Source organism: Lutjanus erythropterus, chromosome 13 (genome assembly GCF_056507025.1).
Source record: "Lutjanus erythropterus isolate fLutEry1 chromosome 13, fLutEry1.hap2, whole genome shotgun sequence".
Classification (NCBI taxonomy): Eukaryota; Metazoa; Chordata; class Actinopteri; order Lutjaniformes; family Lutjanidae; genus Lutjanus; species Lutjanus erythropterus.
This window is the reverse complement of record NC_139329.1, coordinates 11,146,854-11,174,833: the sequence shown is the minus strand read 5'-3', so window position 1 is coordinate 11,174,833 and position 27,980 is coordinate 11,146,854. Positions and strand designations below refer to the sequence as shown.

The 27,980-nt window shown below is 43.5% G+C and overlaps 1 protein-coding gene across 1 annotated transcript; it reads right to left on the bottom strand.

Annotated features, from left to right (window-relative positions):
- On the bottom strand, positions 1–27,980 carry ccnd2a (cyclin D2, a). The gene is made up of 5 exons (XM_084733522.1): positions 27,513–27,980; positions 25,936–26,151; positions 21,769–21,928; positions 11,443–11,591; positions 1–3,363 (listed from the first exon to the last, which is right to left on the bottom strand). Exons 1-5 carry the CDS (start codon positions 27,705–27,707, stop codon positions 3,190–3,192), a joined length of 894 nt encoding a protein of 297 aa, XP_084589648.1. The 5' UTR covers positions 27,708–27,980; the 3' UTR covers positions 1–3,189.

Here is a 27,980-nt window from a genome sequence, read left to right as displayed (position 1 = left end):
TGACACATCACAACTAGGTAATGTTATTTTTTTGTATAAATGAAACAAATTCATAGCTTTAGCAGCGCAAAAAGACAACAATAACTCAATAAAAATATTGACACTTTTTTCTTGATGTCTTCACACCTCCTCCTCTGTCCTCGCTTCACTTTGGAATACAGTATCTCTAAATCTTAGAAAAACCCTTTTGTGGGTCTGGTCACCCCATACAATATATCAAACACAAATTGAAAAGGTGGTCTCAATATATAACACATGCAACAATACATTGCAGGAAAGAAAATCACAACCATTAAGTTTGGGAGAGAGCTTACATCAGGCAAACAGAGGCAAAATTAAGGGGTCGTATCAGATATTCAGATGGGGATGTTTTGGCAAAATGTGTCAATAAATTGCCCAGTTTTACTGAAAAAAAAACATCACTAAAACATCAGATCCCCATATTTTTTCTTCAGTCTGACAAACATACACGCAGCAAAGTCACATACCGTCATGAAAAAAACTCAAGCATTAAGTCAAAGACACCTTGCTCTGGCAAAGCCACGTGTCCCATTAAAACAAAACAAAACAAAACAAAACAAAACAAAACAAAACAAAACAAATCATCTGTCTCTTGTTTTGTGCTGACGTCTGTCTGATAATGAACCCCCTTGCCAATGATTTGAAGCAGCAAAGCTCACAGGGGACAGATGTGTTCACTGACAGACAATCGGCCTGAACTGCACAAGCCAGCACCATAGAAAACTGACCAACCACTGCAACACACATCAGTTAAGGTGGTTCCGAACAAAGGCTCTGCTTGGTCTTAAAAAAGCAAACCTCCTTGCCCTCTGAGGAACATGTGCAAATATTGGATGTTACGACCACCTTTTCTTGTAGCTCGTCGCTGCCCTGTGTGACTATCTGTGGCTGTGATGCAGATAAATATGAAGAAAAATTCAAGTAAAAACAAATATTTCATTTCTTGACAATATAAAAGAAAATCAAACAGAACCCATGGATCAGTGAACTCTGTGTGTGAAGGCATTTTTCAATTCATATTGGCATTTTCTATCTGCTCCAATTCTCTGAAACGCTCAAACTCCCCATCACTTTGCTGGAACAGGAATGTTTTTTTTTTGTTTTTTCTTTTAGGAATGTCCTCTCATCTTAAGTTGTGGAAAAGCCATTTTAATTTGACTATTGCTTGACAAAGGTATGTCTGATGATTGGGAAACCAGCCCTACAAAGTAAACCAAAGAAAAGGCTAAGAAGGAAAAAAAAAAAAAAGAAAAAAGAAAACATCTATTCACCTCGAATCACCACCCATTTCATTTTTACTTATCTCCTGGGGAGCATGTTCTCAAAGTGCTTTGCCATTGAAATCATTATAGGGGAGCTGAACACAACCCTACGTGGGACTCCAGATGCATTGACAGTATATCATCATCCTGTACTCCTCTAACCCACCCCCCCAAAGAAAGTTCATGCTCACATGATCTGGCACCGTACAGTCTTAGTTCCTCATTTCATTTCCACGGAAATGGAAACCCAGAACGATTTTGTTCACTTAGCTGTGTCACTGTAGACATCCATTGTGAGAAATTAATGTTGATTCCATCCAAATATGTGGATATCAGAGTTTTATGGTGAGGCCTTTGGGCGTCTTTTGTTCGTTATCATCCTCCTGGTCTCCTACACAGCAGCATGCTCCTGCACCACTGAAATCCTCTCTGTCCTACCATCCTGTGCCTTCCACAGCTCCACAGTGACTTCTTAGTTGCAAACTGTCCCTGTCTCTCTAACTCTTTCCACGCCGCACCCTGTCCCCTCCCTGCTAATTAATACAGAGGAGTCTAACGTCCTCCAGACTTTCTCCTGTTTTCACGTGTGCCACACATGCTCGCACATGTGAGAGGTCATTACTACTCTGTCCAGACTCAAAGCAGCCTTTCACAACTAAGGAAACACCATATCGTAACAACGTGAAAAAGAATGAAGTATTTGTAATATTTCATTGACAGAATGGCAGTAATAAACAAACGCCTCACATGACCTCTGAGTCTGAAGTGTAACACCTCAGGAAAAATGCTCTAAGAAGGAATAAGGGCCTCTGAGTGAAAGTCCCTTCGCCCACATCCTCCTTTTTCCTGTCCATGCACATGAGTTTATTGTTGGCCAACAACGACCCATGATACATTGTTAATGCATGGAGGCAGTGATATAGCATAGATGCCCTGTTATTATACTGATGGACAAAGTGTGTGACGCCTGGGTTGGCTCCATAGTCTGTAAGTCTACAACTTGACTTTGCTCAAGTGCCTCACGCCATAGAACGCACACTGCTAATATAGTCGATACAGGATCACATGTAGCATTCACACATACACACACGCAGGCATGCATACATACTGGCATACTCACATACAAACACACACGCTTGCACACAAACTGACACACACAAGCAGCCTGACAAAAGGAGCTTATTGATCTCTACTACTCAGTTCCAAACTATGTCCAATAATAATATTAATAATAATAATAATTACTAATACTACTAATAATTATTATCATTCCGTCTCTTCCCTGCCATTGGGACCCACCAACTTTTAGCATAATGTTCTCACGACTTCCTCTGTCTGTCTCATCCTCGACACACATGAGGACCGTGTGATGGTCGAGGAGCCCGAACATGTGTCCTCTAACGCACCAGCCACGAATGTTATAGTGATAATACTCATATACAACAAAACAGAGGAAAAAAAGAACTGAAGCCCCACTGTGATCCCATGTATGCAATTTTCTGAATGGTTTCCACAATTTCTACCATAACAGCCTCATTATCACGCTATGGTTAAAATATAACTTAAAGATCATACTATACAATCAGAGGCAGAATGCAAATATGATTGGCTTCCCTTCTGTATATCCAAGGCACCGTAGAGCTTCATTGTATCAAATTTGTTGCTTTTAGACTAGAACATCATAGAAAATCTATTTCGTGGGCAGGTGTTTTTTTTTTTTTGACTCGAAGAACAGAAAAAATCTACAAAAAAACTAGCAAGCATTGTTCTTTTTCTTTTAAAGGGCTTGTGTTTTTAAACATTTTTTGTTCTTTTGTTCTTTTTTTCTGCTTTTAAGAAAATTGAGGTTTTTTTCATGATGCTTTTTTGTTTTGTAAATCCTGTGCAATGATGCCCCGCCGGTGGTTCACAAGTTGACATCGCGGACGTCTGTCGGGGTGGAGGATTGATCCAGCTCGTCCAGGCCTTTCCCACTGGGGCCCCTCTGCGTCTGCTGCTGCTGCTGTTGCTGCTGCCGCCCTTCACGCAGGCTGCTCACCAACACGCGCTCGATCTGCTCCTGGCATTCTTTGAGAACATCCTGCAAAGCCACAAGAGACAAGGACAAGCTGTTAACAAATATAGATTTTAATCTGATAATAGTGGGGCAGGAAGTGTTTCTCATTTCCAGGTTGTCAGCTAACCTTTCTTAAATGTTGTATTTAAAGGACTGATTTAAGGTTTAAGATTTTACAGAGTAAGTTATCTGGCAACATGTCCAACACACAGACCTCAGCAATTATTCTCAGATATACTGTGAGGTGAGTTACTTACCTGCTCGTTATTTAAATGGATAGTTTGGATTATTTAAAGTGGCATTGTACTGCTTGCTATCACATGTATTGGCTACAACAGCAATGTACTGCTGTGGACGGTCAGCAACAAAAGGTTTTTTAGCCACTTTAAAAAGGTTAATTAAAAAAAGAAATCTATATCAGTTTAAGCCCACCTCAAATAATGCTTATTTTGCCTTTAATGCAGGCAAAGGGGTGTTCAGCTTGCCTGTTGTTCAACAGTTCAGTCTGAATCAAAAGATACAGTACTACAGTTGTTTTTTGTACTGTAAGTATCATCATGAGTAGCAAGAGAAATCTGAAAACTTTTGTCAATGTATGACAAACAGGGGCCCCTGTTGTGGCAGCAGAGGGGCCCCTGGGCAGCATAAGCCAGGGTTTTAAATGACCACCAACTTTCTAGCAGCTCTGACTACTGCCAAGGCTGAGCACAGACACGGACCAGACTCAAGCATTACATCAGCCCACCAGGGTTGTGCACCGAACACCACTCGTATAGTGCTCATGCGCATGCACACACATATGCATTACCGTATGCACACCCCTGCGCACGCACACCCCTGCCTCCCCCATCCAACCACCCACCTATCCCACTGCCTCTACCATTCCCAAACACACACAAAACCCAAACAGAAGTAGCCTTGACAACGGCGGCTGAAAACACAGGTAGTACTAAAGCTATGTTAATTACATCCACCTCCTGTGGGAACACAAAGGTGGTGCTTTTTTAACGAGAGCCAGTCTGTGTGCCTGCCTGCCTGCAGGGGATCCATCTGAGATCTGGCCGGCTCGCCTTTCACCATCAAAGGCCGCCGCGGCAATCTGAGAATCCACCTGGGAGAGGAGCCTCTCAACAGCGCTGAGCCCTCATATCCTTCTCTGATGGAGGGTTGACAGAGGGGACAGCGCAGTGCATGAGGAGAGGTGGAGAAATGGGGGAGGGTAAAGCAGAGGAATGCTAAATGGGTTGTTAGAAAATGCGTCAGAGAAAGGTCAAACTGTTTTTGGGTGAGGAACATCCATTTGCTGGAGATATTCAGAAGTAACACAACAAACTTGATATATGAAAGCTCCTGTCTGAGAGAGCTGATGGAGAATTAACACTGCTCTCTGGTGGTGAAACACAATAACACAACTGAGGCAGAGTTGCTTGCATTCAGCTCAACACACGCACACACATGCTTAACCCCCTGCTTCAGTGCACCAGGCGTTTGTGGGAAACATAACTGAGAGCGCCCCATGGCCGGAGGGATGGGTGAAAGTGTACCGCTTGTGGAGTGGGGTAACATTCTTTAGAAATTTACAGCTAATTTAAACCTGATGGGCCACAGTTTGAGGCTGTGTTGTAGCTCCCGGTGCCGCTGGGCCTTGATGAAATGAGAACCGAGACCCCACTCACATCACAATTGCTCTTTGGGAGCTGCACACGGGTGAGTGACAAAAGGTCACAGTGTCAAAGGTCAAACAGCATGACACATGACAGGGTGAGACATGTACTGGGTTGTCAAAGAGAAACTACACAAGCAACTGAACCTTCAAAACTGGCAATTTGTTGAAATTGTGTATATGTGGGTGATGTTACGGAGGAGTTCTTGACGAGAGGAATCTATTTAAAAGAAGACTTACTTTACATGACCACTGACAAAATGACTCAGCCTACACTCTTAAAAATAAAAGTGCTAACTAAAACCATACAGCATTCCTCGGCTTGTCCCAACGGGAGAACCCTTTTTGGTTCCTGGCAGAGCCTTTCACATAGGTTCCACTTGGAATCCATTCAGAGGATTCTACCAAGACCCCAACATACAGGGCAATACCGGGAACATCTGTGAAGTGTTCTGCCCAGAAATCCCTGTGAAAGGTTCCACAGAGACCCCCTGTATGGTGTAATGGTTGCAACAAGAACCCTCTCAGAGGGGTTCTATTGTCCGTCCAAGAGTGGTAACAAGAACCCCCCAGGGCGGTCTACTGAGTAACAGTTTATATTCCAAGGGCTTCATCTAGAACCCACCCAGTGAGTCCTACCAAGAACTCTTTTATATTCCAAAGGTTTCACAGATTCTTCAAGAACTCTTTCTCCCAAAAATGGTTCTTTCAAGGAAAAGGGTTCTTAATGGAACCCACGGTCTTTCAAAAAACCCTTGACAAACTCTTTCTTCAAAAATGGGTTCTTCAAAAGCAAATGGTTCTGGATAGAACCTTGGTCCTTAGAAAGAACCCTTTTGGACCCAGTTTCTAAGAGCGTAGAGGGGTTTGGTGATATCTGCGGTCTGCATGAAGTAATTCCTGCCTTAACATCTCTTTTATTTTGAGCTCTCCAGCATCTACCGATGATTAGCTTAAGAGAGTTTTTTGGATCACAGTCTACAAGGAATGATTTGATGCTGACAAGGTTGGACTGGTCTGGGCTGGGTGCCTCTGGGAGAACGTTTCCCCCAGCAATGGGTCTGACGTGGAGGAAACCCGACCAGCGTCTGTCCCTTAATCTCCTCCAGAGGTTGGCTGCTAACATGGGCGTGTGTGCACACTCACAAACACAAGACCTTCCCACCAACATGTGCCCCATTGGTCATAAAATCTCAATTCCTGTGAGAAAATTAAGTAAAGCGAAGAACATGTAAAGGAACTGCCTGTGTCTTACCGCAAGAATGCACGCCTTCACTTCTTAAAAGACATACTCCCCCCCGTCTGTGAGCAGCAGTTCGGATCCCATGCCAAGCCCCATGGGCTTTATTCGAGAAACCCTAATGACTTCAATGTGTGACTACTGGAAACACCAATACTGTTTTCAGAGAAGGTACTTGGATACTGAATAAGTTGGCCATGGGAGGAAGTGCTATACTGAAGCATCTTATTTTGTAGCCTCAACCCGGAAAACACATAACCACCTCAGATCTTCCCTCGTTGTTACGGTCCTCCATCTGCCCCACCACCCCATACATCATGCTGCAACAATCTGTCCCTCTGACAAATCAAGGCGTGCGCATGATCCCCCAGGCGGCCTTTGTGACACTGGCAGTAGGGGGGAAGTCGTGCAGACAGACAAAACCAAAAGGAAGAAATGTGTGAAGCCGTGGAATGTGTTTTAACTGCTGACTGTACCACACAAGACAGTGTTAGCTACTCTGGGAGGACTGGTGGTCAGACAGCTGAAACAAACACACAGGCAAACACACACTATGGATCTCAGAGAATCTTAAGACAAAATATCTGGAGGCTGACACTGGAAATAAGGAGTCACCACATGACTCGAATTTCCACAAGTTACAATAAAAAAATGTGACCTTTCTCTTCCTCTAGCCTGCATGCCGAAACACCACAAGTGGTGATGCCACAGGCTGTGTTAATAGAGATAATCTTTCCTAATAAATGCATCTTTGTTGCAAGCATTTTGGCTGTTGAATGCCCCCCCTCCAATAAAAGCACATTTCATTTTCGCACTCATCCATCGTGCAACTTATATGAAACCATCTCAGTGATAGTTAGGTGACAGTGAAAACCAGAATGATTAAAAAAAAGAGGAATGAAAACAGGAAGGCGGGGAGAAAAGGGAAAATGTGTTTCCGGTGTCTTAGTGTGTGACCCTGACTGAAACAAAAAAGATGAATGAGAGACTGAGAGAAAATGAGTGTCAAAACGATATGGTGTAGGAAGTGGTGGTCTTAAACCCTTCCACTTCTCTAACCTCTATTTCCCGTTTTTATCATTCAAGAATAAAGGGAAGCTCTACACACTGATCTACTAACTATCTCAGCAAAACTATAAGTGCAACACTTTTGTTTTTACTCCCATTTTTCACAAGCTGAAGTAAAAGATCTCAGACTTCTTCTACTGTGCACACAAAAGGTTTATTTCTCTCAAATTTTGTTCACATATTTGTTAAAATTCATGTTAGTGAGCAGTTTGTCAAGATAATCCATCCAACTGACGACTGTGATACACAGAGATGCTGACTGAACAGCATGATTACCCACAGGGCTGGTCACAATAAAAGGATACTGTAAAATGTGCAGTTTCATCTTGAAAAACACATTTATCAGGCGCTCAACCATGACTGTTTCACATAGAGCTACAGATACCCATTTTATTTTTCAGGAAGGCAAAGTCATGACCCACCGAACTTTGCCCCTAAAAGCTTACTCTGACATTCTCTCCCTAAAAATAACGAATCACTCCTCGTACCTAAACCTTGCCAACTCAAGCAACAAAGGCAGCGTGTACTAGTCAATCAGAAGCAGAATAGGGTGACTTTTATGACTTTGCCCTCCTGGGGAAAAAATGTGGTACTGTGATGCGTTCAAGGCACACCTGTAAAATAACACTGTTCACTCAGCTGTCATTTGGAAGGATTATGTATTTTATGTTTTATGCATTTGTATATTAGGATAAATGTTGTATTGTAGTGTACATTATCACTTTCGTGCTGTCACTAACGATGATCTGTGCAGTTTAGTTTAGTTCACACACATTGTCCCAAATGTAATATTTTCTCTCTGCACATTATAACTTTGCGCTCAGGGACACAGGCCTGGTCCTCTGTCCCTAACGGGGAGCCCCTCTTGGCCACACCAGGTGCATGTGAGGCTACACACATTCTTCCAGCGGCCCAAGATGGTGACTTGGCCCTATCACATTTCCACTGGAAAACCACAGCTTCTGGATACCACAGATGCCAGCAGGGTGCCAGGGGGGTGGCGTTGGCCATGATGCTGTTGGCAGAAGCAGCTGCAGAGGTTGGCGAAACTTGCTTTGCCTTCATATTTTGCCTGGCTCTTTTGCCGGCTGGTTACGAGACCAACGTTGCTCTACCATCTCGTCGGGCCTCTATGCTGCCGGCCAAAACCAAAGACAGTATGTTGTGTGTACACATTTAGACTCAGGTTCATACCACCCCCCCTGATGACTGCAGGAGAAATTGAGGTTGAGGTGGCCCTCGGGTGTTGAACTGACGTATGAAGTGATTCAGCTTTTGGGAAGAGAAGGTAGGGTAAGTGTTCAAATGTCACGGTCAGTGATCACCATTTCCTCTTTTTAGTGTGTGAAAGCCTAAGCGCTCAACAGTGACAAACAGCATAAATAGCACCGAAGCCACTTATTCATGCTGACAACTACTTGTGTCATTAGTATGTGTTTTTTCTGTTGTATCACAAGTGGTGCACAAGTCTGTGCCTGGTTGCATAAACAACCTTAAATTTTAAACTTTAGTTTGTCCCTCAAGCAAAGTTAAGTCATTCACTTAGGAGTGTTGCATAAACTAAGGCTTTCACAGCAGTTACAACACAGCACATGAGCATCTCAGTTAACATGGTAACACATAATTCTTGAATGCAACTAACAACCACTATTGTCAGTTGTTAGCTACCTTAGCTTACCCACTTAGTTAGCCTGTGTTAGCTGGCAAAATGGACAACAGAAGAAAGCCAAACTGGGCAGAAGATGATAATGTGGAATAATATGGAAAGTACAAGCACAAAGTAAATTCAACCCAACTATAACAAATACACACAAACAGAAGAGGTGGGAAGAAGTAACAAGCTCGATGTGAGAAATTTCCTTTGAAATGAACCACAGATGAAGTGATGAAGAAATATGAAAATACTTATGTGACAGTACGAAAAGAGATAAAAACCGCATGGTTTCAATATATCAAGCTAGTTAACATTTATGTTCATGAGTTGTTTATGTTTGGCTGACGACAAAGTTGCTAGGGCTTATGTCAAATCTAGTGTCTCTAACAAGGTCCTAGCATCGCTTGTAGCATCCAGTGGGTTTTCCTTGTCTCAAAAAATGTGTCTTGATGTCTCCTCCTCCTCTTCAATTGCAAATTATTTCACTTTTAATGACACTTTTATAAGTCAATTAAAAATATCTGAGGAAAGTGGTGACTGGAGATCTTCCAGCAATGCATAAGGGAATACTGAGCTAACAAAGGAAATCCTTTAGGTAATCAACTCATGCAACTCATTTTTTCCTAATGCATCGTTAGATGAACATTTAAGGGAAACCTTAGTGTAAGTGGCAATATGCAATCAGGCACTGATTCTTAAGTAACTTTGAGTAACTTTATAAACTAAAGATACTCTATGTGTTTAGTTTTGGCTGGTTCTTAGCAGTTTACACTAAAGGCTCTTATATATGTTGAATTAGGACGGGTGCCCTCTGCATTGCCTCGTGTGTTTACTGCGAGCCATGGCTTGTCTGAATCCAGGAATGTGAAGAGTTGATCAGAGACACAGAGCGACTTAATTCCCTTAAGTCTAAGACCTCGCAGCCTAAACACACTGAGGCCCTGTGCTGCTGAGGTCAGCTATTTGTTTTTCCTCAGCTGCTGAGCGAGACTTCACACAGCTCGCACCAGAGGGAGCCATGCTTTCCAGCAGTGATGCATTATGGAGGAGACGAGAGAGGGCCGATTGTCGCGAGGGAGGCATGATCCCCCCCTCCAGTGTCCTTTTCACACTTCAGCAGCTTTCTTCCACCTCCTCCACCTCTTTTTGGGACAGAATAGAACATACCAGGGCTGAGGCTCGGGATCCATGTCATGGCCTTTGATCCGCTCCCTCTGCAGTGAGCACACATGAACTCTGAATGTTCATGTTTAAATCAAGTCTGCTCAAACTAACTAAAAGCCTTTTTCATCATGTTTGGTAATACGAGCACTCCTGCCAAGGCAGCGGCTTCAGAGCTGGAGCTGGTCCCTGGGCACTGCGCTGCGGCTGCCCACTGCTCCTGAATACTTAGGCTGGATCAAATGCAGAAGAATAATTCCTCCAAAGAGACTAATAAAAAAAATAACTTCATAAATTAAATTATCATCTCAGGGTCTCACCCTCCTTATCCTCTGCAGCTTTGCCCACCTCCTCACCCTCACACTGAGCTACAGCAAACTGAAGCCCTCTCCCATCTGCATGATGAAAGCCAGGCATCTCAGAGTCAGTAGAGGCCCTGCCTGTGTTTGGACTCCACTCACCCACCACCGCAACATTCACTGTACCCAGACAGCCACACAACGGCCTGGCCAGCATTCCTGTCAGTGACAGAGCTTACTGTATATGCTCTCAACCTGGCTCGATTTAGAGGATTCTTTATATGAGGGGGCCCTGAGCAGCCTGACTGTACTGATGGAGAGGAAGAGAAACCTGCTACATGCTCCCTCTCAGTCCAGTTAAGTGTATGACAGAGGAGACCGCACATAAACCGATGCATTTCTTTTAATGGAGACATTTTTGGTCTTAAATTGAAGCTCATTTTTAGGTCTTTCTCATCATGATGAATATTGGCAGTGAAATCCCCTCAAAACGTGTTTGTGGAAAGCTGAATCCCAGCGCTGAAGCCAAATGTGTGTGTGTGACATTTCAACATTTCAATTTCTGTCTGTCGCAAACACACAACCTCAGCAAACATGTGGTATTTCTTGCAAGTCTGGTAGAAAAAAAAAAAGAATTTTCTTGTTAACTCTACCAGATTGTAAAACTGTGTGTTTCAGTGGTAACAAGATGAGTTAACTGTAGCACTTCACTGGAGATGTAAACTGACGACAGAGATGAAAAGCAGCAGCAGCAGCTGATTCAGCTTTGAATCACAGAGTTAATGTAATAATTGTACTTTGCTAAATACCAGACAACACCTAACATTTACTCCCCCTCATTCAAATATTACTCAGAAACTTCCTCCCAAAACTTTCCAGACACAATAATCAAGCTCTTAGCTAAAGCCTGACTGACAGACCACACTGGAATGCAGCATTTAAAACTCAAAAAAATAAAAAAATATAAGCTGCATCAAGAGTTTTGGATGTGACAGAGGAACAGAAAACAACAACTCACCACTTCTGTGTTTGTGATTTTGGCCAGCAGGTCTGTCAGACTGTCGCCCCACTGTGACTGGTCAGCTGAATCCAGCTGTAGGCCGCAGATCGCTGCCCCCACACTTCCTGTGGCAATCATGGAGGGAGGGTACATGGCGAATCTGAAATCTGATAGAGGAAGAAATACAAATTGAGCTCAATGTGTCTTCAGTGCTATTAGTTTATAAACAGGAGAGTATTTATTGTTGCGTTAAAGGCACATATGCAAGTTCTGCCACTTAGGGTTTCTCTCACATTAAAACAATAACAAAAGGTATAGTTTGATGGTGTCATGAAGTAGCATGGGATCATGGGAATTGTTGTCTTCATTGTAAAACAGATGAAACCACTGATGAAACAATGGGCCCTTAAGCACAGATGTCTAAAAGGCCCCATTATCTCCCTTACATGGGAGCAAGACACATGCACTTTGTGTTTGTTTTGCCTCTTTTTGTAGCTGCTTTACATCTGTTTGTAGTCATGTGCAGCTTTTTGTGATAATTTAGTCACTATTTGTAGTTATTATGCATCTTTCTGTAGTTTTGTATGTGTTTGTGGCCATTTTGTGTCATTTTGTGGTTCTTTTGTGGTATTTTGTATCTCTGTGTTCATTTTGCGTAAATTGTTGTTTTGCTTTGTCTGTTTTCTCCTTTTTGTAGTAGATTTGTGTTTCTTTGAGTGACATTTTGCAGGGGACCCTTGACTCTTTGGGCCCCTGGGCCTGTGCCCGGTAGGCGTGTTCATTAATCCATCCATGGATGAAACCAATAAAAATCTATCTGACATGACTCGGGCAGAAATCCTATTCACAGATGAAGTAATGTATGAAAGTTTTATTCATGTTTTGTCTAGTCACTCAACTTCCTTTCCCACTCTCTTATGTATTCCTTATTTTTCTAAAAGTTATAGCAACTAGCGGCTAGTAGGAAATGCACCGATACATGAAGATCTCTGGCTTTGACGATTGTTGGAAATACAGGTCTAGCATTTTGAGACATTTTAATGCAAAAATTTTATATATTATAGCTTTAACTCAGCTGAAATATTTAGTTCAGTTGATAAATGACTAAAACTGTTTCTGTTTTTTTTTCTTTATTCACCTGGTGCAGTTTCTAAATTGCACTTTTACGTTCAGACACTCCACAAACAGGGCACAGATACGTCCCTTCCAGAGACAATATGATTTGGTAAACTAGCAGTCAGCTAATAAATAATCCTTCTATTGCAGCGGGCCTGAACGCAGCACTCACTAATGACCAGGGGCCTGGATAATGAGGGTTCACTTGGCTTGTAAAGGAGCTGAAAAGCAACCACCCTCACCCGCTCCCCACCCCGGTCCCCCCTTTCCCCAGCCCGGCCCCTTTTCTTCCATCTCCTGAGTAAATCGTGTGCTCGCTGAAAAAAGCCCCATAGCGCTTGGAAAGGGAGGAATAAAGAGGCTCAGTGCCTCTGCCAATGCTCACTGCTGTAGGTCCTTTTTCCACGTGTGGTCACAGGCGTGCGTCTCAAAGACCAATAACCTTGTTAGCTCCCCTCACTGTCATTCATAATGCAAATGAGACAGCTTGTGAACGGGCCAGAAGCCCGAAAAGGCAAGGCAACTGGCATACAGGGAGAGAGGGAGACAGACAGACAGGGAGAGAGAGTTTTTCTCTTCACACACACACACACACACACACACACACACACACACACACACACACACACTCCTTTCTCTATTCTGTCTTTATGTCTTGCTCAACTTCTACCTTTCTTTTTGGACAACACATGGCCTGCTTAGATGGGGCCAGTGAATGGCACACATGCCCCAGTCTTTGTTGCTACAACAGGCAGCGGTTTGCATTGGCGGCCCTCCTATCTGTTAGCATATTAATAGAGTGGCGGGCCTGCGAGAGGGAAGGCAGAAGAGTGTGACTCCATTGTCCAGAGTCATCACCTCATTTCACCCAATTGAGAGACACAGCATCCATCCCCTCTCTGCTGATACCAATTCAGCGAGACAGGCCGGACAAAGACCATGGCCGGACAGGAGGGGGACGGGGGGAGGAAGATGAAGAAGGAGCGATGGACGGTGTGGCGACAAGGCGACAGGGAGAAAAGAAGGGGAAGGTGGCGGGAGAGGAGAGGGGGTGGACAACTCCAATCGCACATCACTCTCAAGTCTGTGTCCAGACTCTTGTGAGGTTTTTGGAAGAAGAAAAGAGTCGCCCTCCAGCGACCTTCACCTCCTGCCTCCCGCCCCCCTCCCTCCCCCCACAAGTATGCCTCTGTTCCTGGGCCACCTATGGGCTGGAGGAGTGGGCAGCGGGGGCATAGAAACAGCCTGCGCATTAACATATTGCCATATTCAATTGCAAAGCAAACTGCGTGCGATGGCTCTGAAGGAGATTTTTCTTCCTTCTCTTTTTTTAATCTGGAATCAAAGAGGTAGGCCCTTTGATAGCTGTAAAGGCAGCCCCTCACTGCCTTTTTAACATGCACAGCCAGGCGCTTTCTCATCTTGTGGGCTCAGTGTTGACAAATAAATGAACTTATTATACACCCCTGTGTTAGCCGCTGGGCCTCTGCCAAGGGGCGATTTATTAAAGGCTACCTCGAGCCAAGAGGAAAGAGCACACAAAGCCCTTCGGCATTACATCACTGCTGTAAGAGCACAGGTTTCTATAGAGCGAGAAGAGGACAAAGGCATACACGGATTTACTGTACGTGTGCAGTGAGTGCGGACTGACAGGCAAGGAGGCAGACACCTCAGAGACCCAGGCGAGAAACAATGCACTGATGCCTGCATGCTTTAAGATGCAGACACACACACACACACACACACACACACACACACACACACACAGACACACACACACACACACACACACACACACACACACACACACACCCAGCACAGACGTAGGTTTGTGGGAGAGCTGAGTGGCGGGCAGTGGGCAGCAAGCTGATTTTTCGCACTCAAGACAAGACAGGTCTGTAGCAGAACAAGGACGCGCGCGTGCAGCCGATGCGGGCTGACACTCCGGCCTGGTGGCTGCTGCATGTGGGGGGAAGAATGGCCGTATTTTAGGAGGCCCTCATTGATATTCATGTTGAGGATAAACAGTGTATGTAGCTGAGTGGGGACGCCTGCGATGGAAAGCTCCCTGTGAGCAGCGGCTGGCTGGCCTGGCCTGCACGCCTCTCACCCCCTTCAATGGCCCTTTCTCCTCCCTGTGCCCCCTCATCTCCATTCCTCCATCCTTCCTACCCCCTGAAACTTCATCCCCAGGCCTCTGGTCACACAGTCTGCTGCCCTACATGGCCCACTCCTTCTGGGTGGCTGCGATGCACAGTATGCACATTAAACTTGTAAATTAATTAAAGTTGGAAAGTTGAACAACAGCCAAAAGAAGAAAGAAAAAAACTCTCCTTCTCACCCTCTCCTCTCTTTCCAGCGCAATAAATCAGGCTCTTGTGTTCTACTGTATACATGTAGCGCTTATTGACCTTGTTTATTAAAGGAGTAGCATTACGAGGACCCACGGCCTGTTGACTGATTAAGGCCAAAAACAAACATAATTTTGGGATTGGCATGACAGTAAGTTTCACCACTAATGCAACACGGCCTGGTGGTCAAAACAAGGTCTGCAGAGAGCTGCTCAGACGCTACACCTTATGTAGCTCTATGCAAACAACAACAACTCCCCTCCTGGGCTTAAAAAGTTCCTCCACATGCAACATGGGGAGAAATCACTGATTAAGAAACGATAACTCGACACTGCCATCTGTCATATTCCATTAGCGCTTATTCCAGGCTGTCACTCTGGAGACAAACAGAAAACAAACCTTGGGAGAGTCTGAGTCACGCACCCTGCTCAAACTATGATTTCAACTTGCCAGAAAATAGAATTCCTCCTTAATTGTAGCATCCTGTGACAGCTCGCCTCAGTCTTGCACCATCATCTCCACTGTCACAGCTGCAGCCCTGAGGCGTAACAGCAGTAACGTCAGTGATGAGGGGCGTACAGATTTGGATCAGATCAAAGGAGAATCACTTTTCTCCACATTGGAAGAATTGGTAACTCTATTTGTGCCTGATTGAAATACACATAATGGACTAAGGGAGGGGGGCAGGGGCAATCTCCCCACCTGGTGCCCCCATGTTCAACAAAAAAACCCTATGGTAAATCAAATCAAACCCAAAATAAAACCTCTTCCAGTGGACAAAACATGATAAAATATCCTCTAGGCTGGCCTTCTAGTGGAGAAAACATGGTAAAGCACCCTCTAGGGCAGTTGTTCCCAGAGACTGAGTCGTGACCCACAGGTAGGTCACAGGAGATTCTACTTGGGTCACCAAATAAATAAAAGACTATGGAGGAAATTCTGCAAATTTAAGATTTATATCTGCACTACACCTTTTATAAAGCATTTAATTATTTTTTTCCAGGGAAAAAACAATGATATGGCCCGTTAATGCAGCCTAAATTCATATGTCATTTTAAAAGTGTTTAACACATGTATGTGTTTTCAATTACATGTTATGTATATAGAAGGTGATTCAGAAAAAAGCAGTAAAAGTTAAAAAAGTGGCTCTAGGATGGCCTTCTAGTGGACAAACCATGATAAAGTGCCATGTCGCTACCCTTCAAGCTAGGAAATTAGTTGGCCTTGATGTGCCTGTCCATGGTTAAATAGTGAATAGCTCCCTGTGTGTTTTTATCACAGGGTTGCAGTGGCTGTTGTACTGTACTTTAAATTGTACAATAAAACAATTTATCCTAACCCAGGGACTACAACAGTTTCATCATATATTTTTCAATGTGCTGTTGCCCCACACATACAGCTGGTGCCCTTTTTCCTTTTTTCACCCCTGCCCCTCAGACAGCCTCTGTCTGCCTCTGCTGAAATCTTCAAAAACTCTTTTGTCTTTCTCTCCTCCTGTAGTTCATATGATTTGGACAAAATTAAGTGTTCACTTAAGTATTTAAACTCTCTAATCAAAACTTGGAGGGCATTCTGTTATCAGAAATGCTGTCAGGTCAATCTAGCTGCTACTGACATTTACTTTATTTCAAGTCACAAATATTAGTCTTGTGTGGCCAGCATGACCTCCAAGGTAAACATGTAAACTAAAAATATTTTGATTTCTTAACCTTTTTGGTGGGATAATTGCAGCACCAACAGCAGAAAATCTCAGACTTTGTGTTTGTGGTGTGACTCAGCTGGCCCCAGTATTTATAGTGTGGTGCTGATTACAGCAGCGAGGTGAACGGGGGAACTCAGGACATGCCACTCCATGAGTCACTCTGAGTGTCACATTTTTGGGAGCATACTGTCAGGGCGATTCTTCCTGCTCCGTGTGTTGACGGTGCAGCCAGACCGGACGTGACTCCTCACATTACTGGAGCGTGTGGAGAGATGATAATTTGTTGGAGGAGGTGGCTAATTTGTTGGGGTTCTGAATCATCAAGCATGAAGGAAGTTTTATGTAAACAAACACCAGTAAAGACCATTTCATTGACCACATCTGAGATGAATCATTCATCTCTAGAATGTAGAGCTGAGCCTGGAGGGGATTCACCGTGCAGCAGCCGCTTGGAGAGGAAGCTACGAGGAACATTCCTGCCTCTGGACCAGAGGCTTAACAGCTAAGATGAAAAGAGGACTTATGAATCATTTAAAATATTTGACTGTTGCATATAAATGAGCACTTTTGACCATAGTTTGTCTCTTCTTGTATAGACAAAACGCCTCCATTTGAGGTACACGGCTTCATCATTTTAAATAAAAATGAAATACAGTGGAGGAACGCTGTAAGTAAGCTTGTCATCCAACTTTCTATAGCTTAGAAGCTGCGTAACAAACTTTACAGTGAAAAATACCATACACTTCTGTAGTGTGAAGAGCATGACAGACACAACTGTGTGAGTACTAAAGCCAACTGGTATATCTGTTGACTAACATTATTGGTCTGATAAGTGTAAGACACTGTGTGAGCTACAATGGATCATTTTATAACTTCACAAACAAGAGGCTCTGACATACCCTCCACTTCAGAAACCACTGGAGAAAGTGCAGAGAGTGAGGCTAACACAGCTAACATTAGCAATGCTACACCTGCTGCTGACTTAGTAACTATGGGGAAGCGCAAATGAGAGAAGACCCAAAAATACTCAATGCAATATATGATATATGATATATATGTAGTAGGGGTTCTGTCTCTCTATCAGCTCAAGTGTCTATGTCCTGGAAAATGTTGACAACCCCTCCTCTATGTTAAAAAGTGACATTACTAACTAACCAATTAAGCATCAAGTTACTTCACATAATACAAAGACGCTTCCACACACCAGAATAAAAGTAATCAAATATTATTTCGAGATAACAAAATGAGTACTCATTTACTTAAATCATTGGTTATTTACATCCTAACTTGTAGCAAAATCGTCATTGTGTCCTCCAGGACAATTGACTCTTTTTTTGGACGGTATTGTTGGCTCTGATCCAGAATTTTCTTTTGATCCACTTCTATGACTATTGTCACCATTCCATCCATACCATTACAGAGAGGGCTATTGGAGTCGGTATAAAATAATAGAGCATAATCCCTGCCAATATGGCAAGAAGACGGAGCTCAATAACTGCAGCAGACAGGTTGTGGTGCATCTGTCTGCCCCATGCACCCCGTCCATTCTCCCACTTTACCTCAATTGAATAAGAATAGAAGAGGAAGCTCGGAGTGCTTGGTGTCTGTGTGTAGGAATGGAGGTTCATAATCTCCCTTAATGAGCTTGTTTCTGGGCTATTATCCGGCGGCCTGCCTCAGGGAAACGCTGGTGTTTCCTATCAAGTGGCCCCGCAGCGCTGACCCTCGCATGGCTCTGCATATGAAATGTAAGGGCCAAGCCTTTTGTCTCCTTTCTCCCAGCCTCTAGCTGAGCTCCCGAGCCATTTGCATACTCCTGAAAGGACCAGCCAATGTTATTAATTAATACAGAGCCAGCCTGCGCCACCTGACAAAATCCCACCGAGTGGCCCGAACGGAACTGTTTCATCAAAAGAGAGGAGCCATTAGGAATGAGAGGCCTTATTCTCCACTTCTCCTCTTCTCTCTCTTGTTCCCTTGAAAACAGAGAGCCGTGGTTTTATGCGTGTTTTCTTTTTCAGTATAGAGGCAGCGGCGGTGGGAGTAGTGGTGGGTGGTGGCTTGAATGAGACTGTATGAAATAGGAAGGCCACAGGTGACCCGTTGTCAACTGTCTTGCAAATGTAAATCCTCCTGAGAGATCTCCTCCTTCTGCTGCTGCGTCTTTACCTTCTCCGCTCGGAGGATGTCTCAAGGAGGATTCTCACCAGATAACCCCGAAAAGATTTACGGCTGGGAACGTTCCACAAATGGGGTTTCGAATTCCCAGAGATCTTCAGATGCACCAAATTGTTGACTCACCCGCGCTCCCTCTTTCTCCGTCTTGCCCTCATCGCTCTGTGTTTGCCTGGATACAAGTCTGAGGAAAGCGTACACAGATAAATGGCCTGTTGCTAATCCAGAGCTATCTGCAGAAAGTCTCTCCTAAAACACAATGTCAGGAGGACGACTCCAGGAGGCTCGTAAATTTATTTCCACTGCCTCATTGAAGCAATTAAGGACAAAGTGCATGCTGAGTCTTTCACAATGTTGCTTTGGGAATAGGTCCGATCACTGACACGCTGTCATTCCACACATTAATCCGCTGGCACAAAATAAGGGGTGAGAGATGTGGGGTGAGATAGGAAGAAGTAGATAGTAAGAGAGGGTGAAGGAAAGAGAGAAAACAGGCGTTTCTTCTTCAAAACTTTGCAAATGTAAACTTTTGCACACTTTTCTCACCCTATCATATCTACCAGGATTCCATCATTTTATGTTGTAAATACCTCTCACCTCCCTTGTATTCATTTAACCACACTCACACACTCCTCTGAATGATGTCAGCACAAGGAATTGTTTCCCATGAGGGGGGTGAAGTTAGCATTCCTGTTTGAGGCCTGCAGAGAAGGAAGCTGCTGGTGGTGCACTGTTAAAAAAAAGGCTAATTTAAAAAAGTTAGTGCTGTGCCGCCTTAAAATTTTGAGTTGCCTGAATTTGAAAAGAAAGGTAACTCAAAACAAATTAAGTATTTACATTCAGTAAGCTTAAGATATTTGGTTGAACCAACAACTCTAACGTCACGCTGGCAAATATTACAAACAACTGCAAGTGCAGTGCATTCATTCAATTCATCATTTCAAGTCAAAAGACTCATGTATGTTTTGTGAGTTTATTTATAAGTAAATGCAAAAAGATGAGTTGATTCCACTAAGTTCATATGATTTTTTTTTACAGTGTGGTGGGACATCAGCCAGAAAGTGAGAAAGAAAGAAGCGTCAACCAGCCAGTCATACTGTGATGATTTTGACAGATATTGTGATTGTGATATGATTCTCAGGTACTGTAGACTATTATAATCATGTTTATCAGGCCACAGCATCTCTCTTTCTCTCACCACTGTATGTACATGTAAAAAATTACAGCCTCTGGCCATATTGCAAAGTTTAGCACGTTTAGAACTACCTTCCTATCACTACCCCTGTCAGTTTCGGATTTGAATGTGAAGTTGGTGGTGACACAAACAGGAGAAACCTGCCCCATAGAGAATCTCAACATGGGAAAGCTATCATGTCCTCCAGCTGTAGGGCGGGGAGGCGTGAGAAGTTCGGGGGGAGAGAAAGAGGGGAGGAAGGCGGCAGGGGAAAGAGATATGAAAACATGACATGCCTCAGAATTGGCAGCGCAAAAACAATACACTCCTCTGGCTTTTCCCTGACTCCCCTGTTCCCTCCTGCATCTTCTCTGTCCCGACCTCGCCGTCTCTTCAGATCATGTTAAAGGCTCCCTGTCCCTCCCACGACTTGCTGGATGTTTGATCTTGAGGGAACAATTCACCTCAAGAGCAGAGAGACAATGGCCTGCCTGCCTCCACCCCTGTCCATTCCTCTTCTCGACCCTGTGCGACATGGGAATGCCCCTCAACCAGGCTGAGTCTGCTTTGAAGTGTTACTGGATGCTCTGGAAGCCACTGATACGCCTAGAAAACATGACCACATACCAGCCTGGGAGAAGACAAATGATGGACGTCAGACTTAAGAGCCTAACGCTGAAATGTCTTCCGTGACACATGCTTTTCTTAGGCAGAATATTTTCCCATTGGAGGTAATGCATCTCACTTGAGTTACGGCGGGCCGTGACTGGCCCACAGCAGCACACCCCTGAACAGAGTTGTTGCCGCATGTTATTGAGAGAAGAGGGCTTTGATACGGTGCTGAAGGAAGAATGTGCAGATAAAGATATTTTGCAACATGAGAAAGTATGTTGATGCAAGCCATTATTGCTTCGTTCAACTTGGCAGCTTATTCATGATCTGTGTCACTTGCAACACCAAAAAGAAAAAAAAAAAGGAAAGATGTGATATCAGGATGACATTGCACCCTGTATGGTCATCTTTTGGGTCAAATTAAACATCACACTTCATTAGGAGAAGAATCTGTTAATGATACAAGACATTAAAGGTGATAGGGGCACCAGCATGGAAATTAAGCAATGAACTGCTGTGGACAGGGTCAACAACTAAAGTATTTCAGCCACTTAAAAAGGGTCCACCTAAAAATCAAGATGTGTATGTAAGTGTACGCCACATTTGGAATATTTTCACGGCTTTACTTTGCTGTCAGATGGCCTTTTCTGACAGGAAACAGCAATTCAATAAGCCAAACATTGCTCTCTCCAAACTAACCATCTCAATTCCATTTTACCTCACATAACACAGGAGTTGCTGGTCTAACGCTGCCTGGATCTGTATAATAATTCAAACAAACTGACTGGTCGAGGCAGTGATCGACCAGCAACTCCTGTGTTCTGTGGCTGGTAAAACAACGATTTCGCCTATGGAGTTTGGTTGGTTTGAAGACAATGATACGTGGCTTATAATAACAGCTGTTTCCTGTTAGAAAAGACTGTTTAAAGGCAAAGTAAAGAAGTGAAAATATTCTAAATATAGTGTACAGTAAACTGATTGATTGTAGGTGGACCTTTTGTAAGTTGCTAAAATACCTCTTGGTGCTGATCCTGTCCAGAGCAGAGCACTGCTTAGCTTTCTACACTGGCACTCCTGCTGCATGTCCAAACTGTGGGCGTGCTGACCGCTATGTACTATAGGTAATACACAGTCTGTCGATAAGTACCTCATACCCCACCCCTGCCCGACTAGTCCTTTAAATGTATGTGACAGAGGATTGCATTTTGTCCTACCTGTGGCACATAGGGCAATGAAGGTTTGGACATGTTTGCGTATAAGTGCCAGCTTATCCTCGGGCAGCGGCAGCCTCCTCACAATGTGCTCGATGAAGTCGTTTGGCGTTACTGCTGCCAAGTTCCACTTCAACTTCCCCAAAACCACCAGTTCCCATTCCTGGACAGAGCAAGACAGAGACAGAGTAGAAGGCAGAGAGATAAAACTGAGAACGATCCAGAATGACAAACACAAAGTATGACCACATATTTACATTCTGTAGCAGTTTACACTCACTTTACACTAGGGCAGCAATTTAAGATGATCTTCATTATCAATTAATCTATCAACCATTTCCTTGATTAATCAATTACTTGGAGAATAAAATGTCAATATGAGGTGACAAAAGTTTATCACTGTTTCCCAAAGCCCAAGATGATGTCCTCAAAAGTCTTGTTTTGTCCACATCCCAAATATATTCAGGTTGCTGTCATATGAGGACGAAAGACAACAGAAAATAGTCACATTTGAGAAGCTGGTGATTAATTTAATATTTCACAACTATTAGATTAATGGACTCATCGTTATAGTGCTACTTTCCTATGCACTTTACTGCAGTTGACCGTTACAGCCTTAAGTGAGTGACTGTGCCTCTGTTGGCCCCTGGCCCCGTACATACGTATGTGTGGAGGTTAAGCATTATTGTTATTACGTTAGTCTCTGCTTGGCTGGGCCTGGGACAGAGAAACACCAGCAGCGCCACCAACCCAGGTGACCTCACAACACTGTCTCCCTCCCCGTCTGTCTGTCTGGCATCTGGGGACTTTCCTAAAGAGGCCCACCAGAGGTTCTACTGTGTGTGTATGTGTTTCAGTGAAAATGGATAGGAAGGCTGCGCTTGTTGAGCAGGATCAGCAATAAATCTGTTTTACATAAAAAAAAAGTTGAACAGTTTCATTATTTAATCTCATCTCATCATGTGAAACATCAAAAACAGTGAACAGTGAATGTATCAACAGTGAACGTACTTTTCTTTTCTGCATCTTGTGTTTTGCTGCTAATTCTATTTAATCCTTTGATACTCATCAGTAAATACGTTACTCCTTATACACTGTAAAAACTCTTCTCTTTAACTTAATGCAATTATACAAGTTTTATTTGATTCAAGTTAGTTAAACCTAAAATTTCTGGTATTTATTTTCAGAACACTTCAGAACTTACAAACATGAGTTCTTCTGATGAGTTGAATACAAAAGGAAATCAATTTTGTCTGTAATGTTCACGTTCATGTTTGTAATGATTAGAAAAGATAACTTGTGTTGAATCATTAGAATACTACCTCAGCTTGGCTTACCACTTTCAGTCAACTTAAAATCTTATGTTAAAAGAACTTGTTTCACACGAAGCATGAACTTTGGGAAGCGTTTGACTTGACGTGAATTGAATCAATTCACTGGTCTTAACTTTTAAACTGAATTGTTTAATGTGGATCTCTTGGCAAAATGTGATGACACACATTGAGACGAGTGTGTAATGTGTGTGTTGGGGGACACTAGGTGTGGTGTTCTCTTCTCTTAGAGTGTATTGTTACTTTCACTTCCTAGAGGAGGAGGTGATTAACGAAAGAGTTGGTGACTAATTTGGGAAAAAATTTTGTGGTTTGGTTCCGGACTGGAGCCTTGTGACTGGGACCACGGATGCTCTTCATTTTCCCTTTCAGAGAGACAGAGAGACCACATGGACTCAGTCATGAGACAATCCAACATGGCTGCCACTGACCCTGCTACCAGCCTGCAATTTTCTAATCAAAGTGACCTTTTTCAGCCTTGCAGTGTTTCCCGATCGCCTTGATGTCAGGGACGTGGATAGAACAGAGGAAAGGCTTTTTAAAAACAGGGCCACGGTTAATCATGTGGGAGGAAATGAGAGAATAAAAGCACCTCTGATTTAAAGGTGAAAGGCATCTTCCTCTGCTTGCTTCTAGATGTGCAACCACCAGTATCTCAAAGATTCAATTATTTGATCATATGCAAATGGTAATGACCAGCAGTGGTTTGTTGATTGTGGCTGCTCTGATGTTTGCAACATGGCCGCCTCCTGCTCTCAAAAGCCTTTTCTATCAGTGCCAGCAAGCAGGGGCAGATTTAGTCATTTTGGGGCCTAAGGCAAGCACAGGCATGGGGCCCTCCACATCCCTTGTCCCCCATTTCAATCGCTGAATAAATATTAAGCCATGAAAATAAACTTTTATCTCCGGAGGAGTGCTGAGGATGAAATGGCCTGGTGGTATGGCAGCAGGTACTTTGGTATCTCTTGCCAGACAGCAGTAGGTTTAACAGGCTGTGACTGGGTTGGGTGTTGTCTTTAAGTTTCTTCCCGCTTCCTCCATTTTCCAGCACTGCTTGGGTAGCTTTGCTTCATTTTTCAACAGCCAGTACACCACACCGAGCTGTTAGTTTACATTAGTTGGGAATATAAATGTTAAAATGGCAGTCCAGTGTAGCGGGGAGGCCCTGCGACATTATTTAAGCATCTTGATGCTATTTTAGCATATGGATGTTTAGAATGACATAATTCATTGACAAAAAGTTTTTAAACATTTCTTAACCATAAGTTCATCAGGTGTTTTACCTGATGGGGCCTAAGGAAATTGCCAACCTTTGCCAAATGGTAACACCCCCCCCCCCCCCCCCCCCCCTCCAAGATTGGAGCCTACAGCAAACACTACGACAAACCTTGCAACACAGGCTCGATGCTGACAGAGTGGCAGGCAGGCAGGCAGGCACCCACTTCCTTCTGCTACTGCCTTCCTCTGGTCACACCTTCTTTGTAAAATTGTGGTTCTATTTACAAGAAATGTTACCAAAGACGAGGACAAAAAAACGATCACATGCCCTGAGCAGCTGATCTCTGTTTCCTGTATCTGCTTGTCAGCCAAAATACTGCCTTATACAGAAACAGTGAGTAGAGGCCCCGGCAAACCAGTTCAAGGACTGAGGGTTTTGTAGGTAGGATGGACTCTTGTAAAAATGCAGCATGACACAAGTCCGTCCCACTTTTTTTGCTTTTAATGAACATTCTGTTTACTTGTCAAACCCCTGACTGCCTGTAACACGCTGACCATTGAAATCCTTGCTGGAGAGTGGGGAAATCAAATCTGACACAATATTCCCAAGCAGAAACACATTCCACAAAATTATCAGAAACCAACAAAACCAACAGCAGCTCGTCAGGAACTTGAATATACTGCAGCAATCAGCACGGCGAGCGGAGCCGACAGTCAGGCCTGCAACCATCAGCCATGTCTGAATCATAATATGTGGCCTCTTTCACAACATGGGTGGGATTGGCTGTTGTTTACTGAGGAATGTTTATGTAGCACCACAGAGCAGTGGGGAAACACTTATCTGATGGGAAACTGAGTTAATTAATTGGTTTGTGCTGGTGAAGGCAGCAAAAAGGCCTTATCAAACACAGGACGTGGAGGAAAGACATTTTTGTGCTCCAAATGACACATAATGCACCCGGCATCATCAGTTAGATGTGTCATTCTGACTATGAGCCACATTTCAGCGCTGAAAAATATGTGAGAATCAGAAATAGCGCGGCATGACATAATTTCAGAAATGTGTGCATCCACGGTTATTTTTGGATGAAGACTGAACTGTAAAAGGCAAACTTGAATTTCTCTGTGTCTCTCCCTCTCGAGCTGACAGGAACAGAGTCAGAACTTTGGCTGGAGTTCAAGCTGACCTCGTTGCTCTGTGCAAATATCTGCCACTAGATGGCGATGGAGACCATTACACACACTGGATGGACACTGTAAAGCACCAGAGGGTCCTACAGTACAGTAAAGAGAGCCCTTGTGGAACAATTCACTGTGAAGCTCTCGCTCTTCATGCACCTTTGATGACGGCACAAGTCCAAAGTAGAGATTGGACAACAGATTCAGTGAAATGACAACAGCTCCTGTGTTTAGTATGGGCTTTCTGGAGCTAAATAAATACATTTAAGTGAACTGTTGCATTAAAACACATGAAATAAGCCCCTGGTTTCCAAAGGCAAACATGATGCAGAACAAAACACATGAATATATCATGAAGCTCTGTTTAACTAGCTGATGGTGACAGCATGAATCCTCACAAGTGTCAATTTTGTGAAAAGTGTTGAAGCAACTTGTTGCTTACCAGCAGCTGTTGTGGTCTGATGGAGTTATCTGTGTAGATGCAAAGCTTCTCTGCAGTTAATGGACGAGTCTCTTTCAATTTGGATGCAAGAAACATGCAGACTGCTCCCAGCAGCTGCAGGTTACACTTTTTGGTGGGTACCACGGCTAAAAATCTGTCTAAGTAGTTCATGGCCAAGGGAAAAACTTCTTCTTCGCACTTCTGCTCCTCGCAAACCTGAAGAAAGAGACAGCAGACAATGCAGCAATGTTAACCCAGCCTGCAGTGAGCTGACTGCTTTTCCAACACGTCAAATGTGTTTAAAACTTTTAGGAGATAACGAAACAAAAGTCTAATCACATAAAGAGCACATATAAATTCAGTGACACACATAGTTGGGGCCCGGCCAAGAATTTGCGCCCAGCCCTAATCGGTTGCGACATCATAAATTAATTCGAAATAGATGATTTGACAAAGAATGAAATAAGTCTCAGATACAAACTGTCAATAGAGTCGCATTCCTGCAGTTCATTCACTAAGAAATGAATTCAAGTCACTATCAGCCGAGCCAAAAAACACCCCGACATGCAGGGCAGCACACGGAAACACACTTTTTTTCATTCGTCATATTTTCATAAAATAATTAAAAATATAAATAAATTGTCTAGATCGATTTTCTTCGCACCATAATGTCCAACAGGGTCTTCGACATCATACCCGACAATTCATATCCAAATCCATACACGATAAATATGAATAAAATGTCAAAATAAAAGACGAGTCGCAAGAGGCTGGTCTGATGTGCGTCACCGCCGAGCCGATATATTTATTTCAAAAATTAATTAAAAATCTCCAGCTGGTCGGATCCTGACAATATTTACATGAAAATAAAGCTTAAGGGTTGCAGATTGTTTACAGATGGACGATGATCAGAAATATTTGACCAAGTGTCAAAAATCGAACATAATTCCAGAGAGAGGCATTGCGACGGGGGAAAGACCAAAAGCACAGATAAGGCCCTCGCCCCTTCCGACATTTAAAATAGATACCTAAAATGTTTGCAACGCTTTTTGTCATCATTTCTATATTCATCGGACACCCAAGAACCTCTTCTGTCATTGCCAATGGGTTATAAGCGCTGTTATTGCGTTTATGACACTGTAAAGTCCTCTTAAAAGCACAAGCGCTCCTGTAAAAACCAACATGGCGATAGAAGAGCAGCATTGCATTGGGGAGTGCATACGTGTGCATGGAAATATTCAGGCTATCTAAAATAATAACATTAAAGAATGAACGGGCAGCCTGCTCGGACAACATGTGAAGCCAGAAAAGAAATTCTCTGGTGTCGCTGATCTCACAGCGACAAGTTTCATAAACACAGCCTTCAAGAGCGGACTTTAAAAATGGTAAGAAATGACGGAAAACGACACATTCGGTTAATCTGAGCAATAAGCAGCTGGAAATGAGAGCAATAAGTCGGACCTGCTGTCCAAAATAATGCAAACAGCGCTCAGTAAGCAGCAATGAAACAAATGAAGAGGCTTTAAAGTCGAGCACGGAAATAATGAGAATTGTCAGCACTCGGTGTTTCGGTATACCTCCAACATCCAAGTCGCGACCATCCTCCTCATAAAGGGCTGAATATCTTTCTGGACGCCTTTGAAATAGGAATATTGCGGTAGAAACCTCTCCTCTATGGTCAACAAGCTCTGCAGGACTCTGTCATCGCACAGGAGGTTCGGATCGGGACGAGCTCGAATGATGGTGTCCATTTCGAGGCAGAGCAGCTCCATGGTGCTGCTGGTGCTTTCACTTAAGTCAAAAAGTAGGATTTCTCTCTCGAAGACGTAAACGCGGCGTTGCGGAGCGAAAAGGCAAAAGGATGGCAGGGAAAGTCTTTAGGAGGCATAAAAAGTGAGACTGCAGGGGCTCCGTAAGAGTAGTCCTGCCTCTCCTTGTTGAGAACTTTTTCCTCTCTCCCCACAGTGCGCCTCTACTTTCATCCGCTTGGCCAGATCAGGCGCATTTCAAGCCTGCCCTGCATGCGCCACTGACGCAATTCACTT

Excerpts from the sequence above, each read along its gene's own strand:
- ccnd2a (XM_084733522.1), bottom strand. The coding sequence starts at position 27,707 with ATGGAGCTGCTCTGCCTCGAAATGGACACCATCATTCGAGCTCGTCCC. Across the intron at positions 26,152-27,512 it reads TCGCGACTTGGATGTTGGAG|GTTTGCGAGGAGCAGAAGTG; the intron begins GTATACCGAAAC and ends CTCTTTCTTCAG. Across the intron at positions 11,592-21,768 it reads CATTGCCCTATGTGCCACAG|ATTTCAGATTCGCCATGTAC; the intron begins GTAGGACAAAAT and ends TTCCTCTATCAG.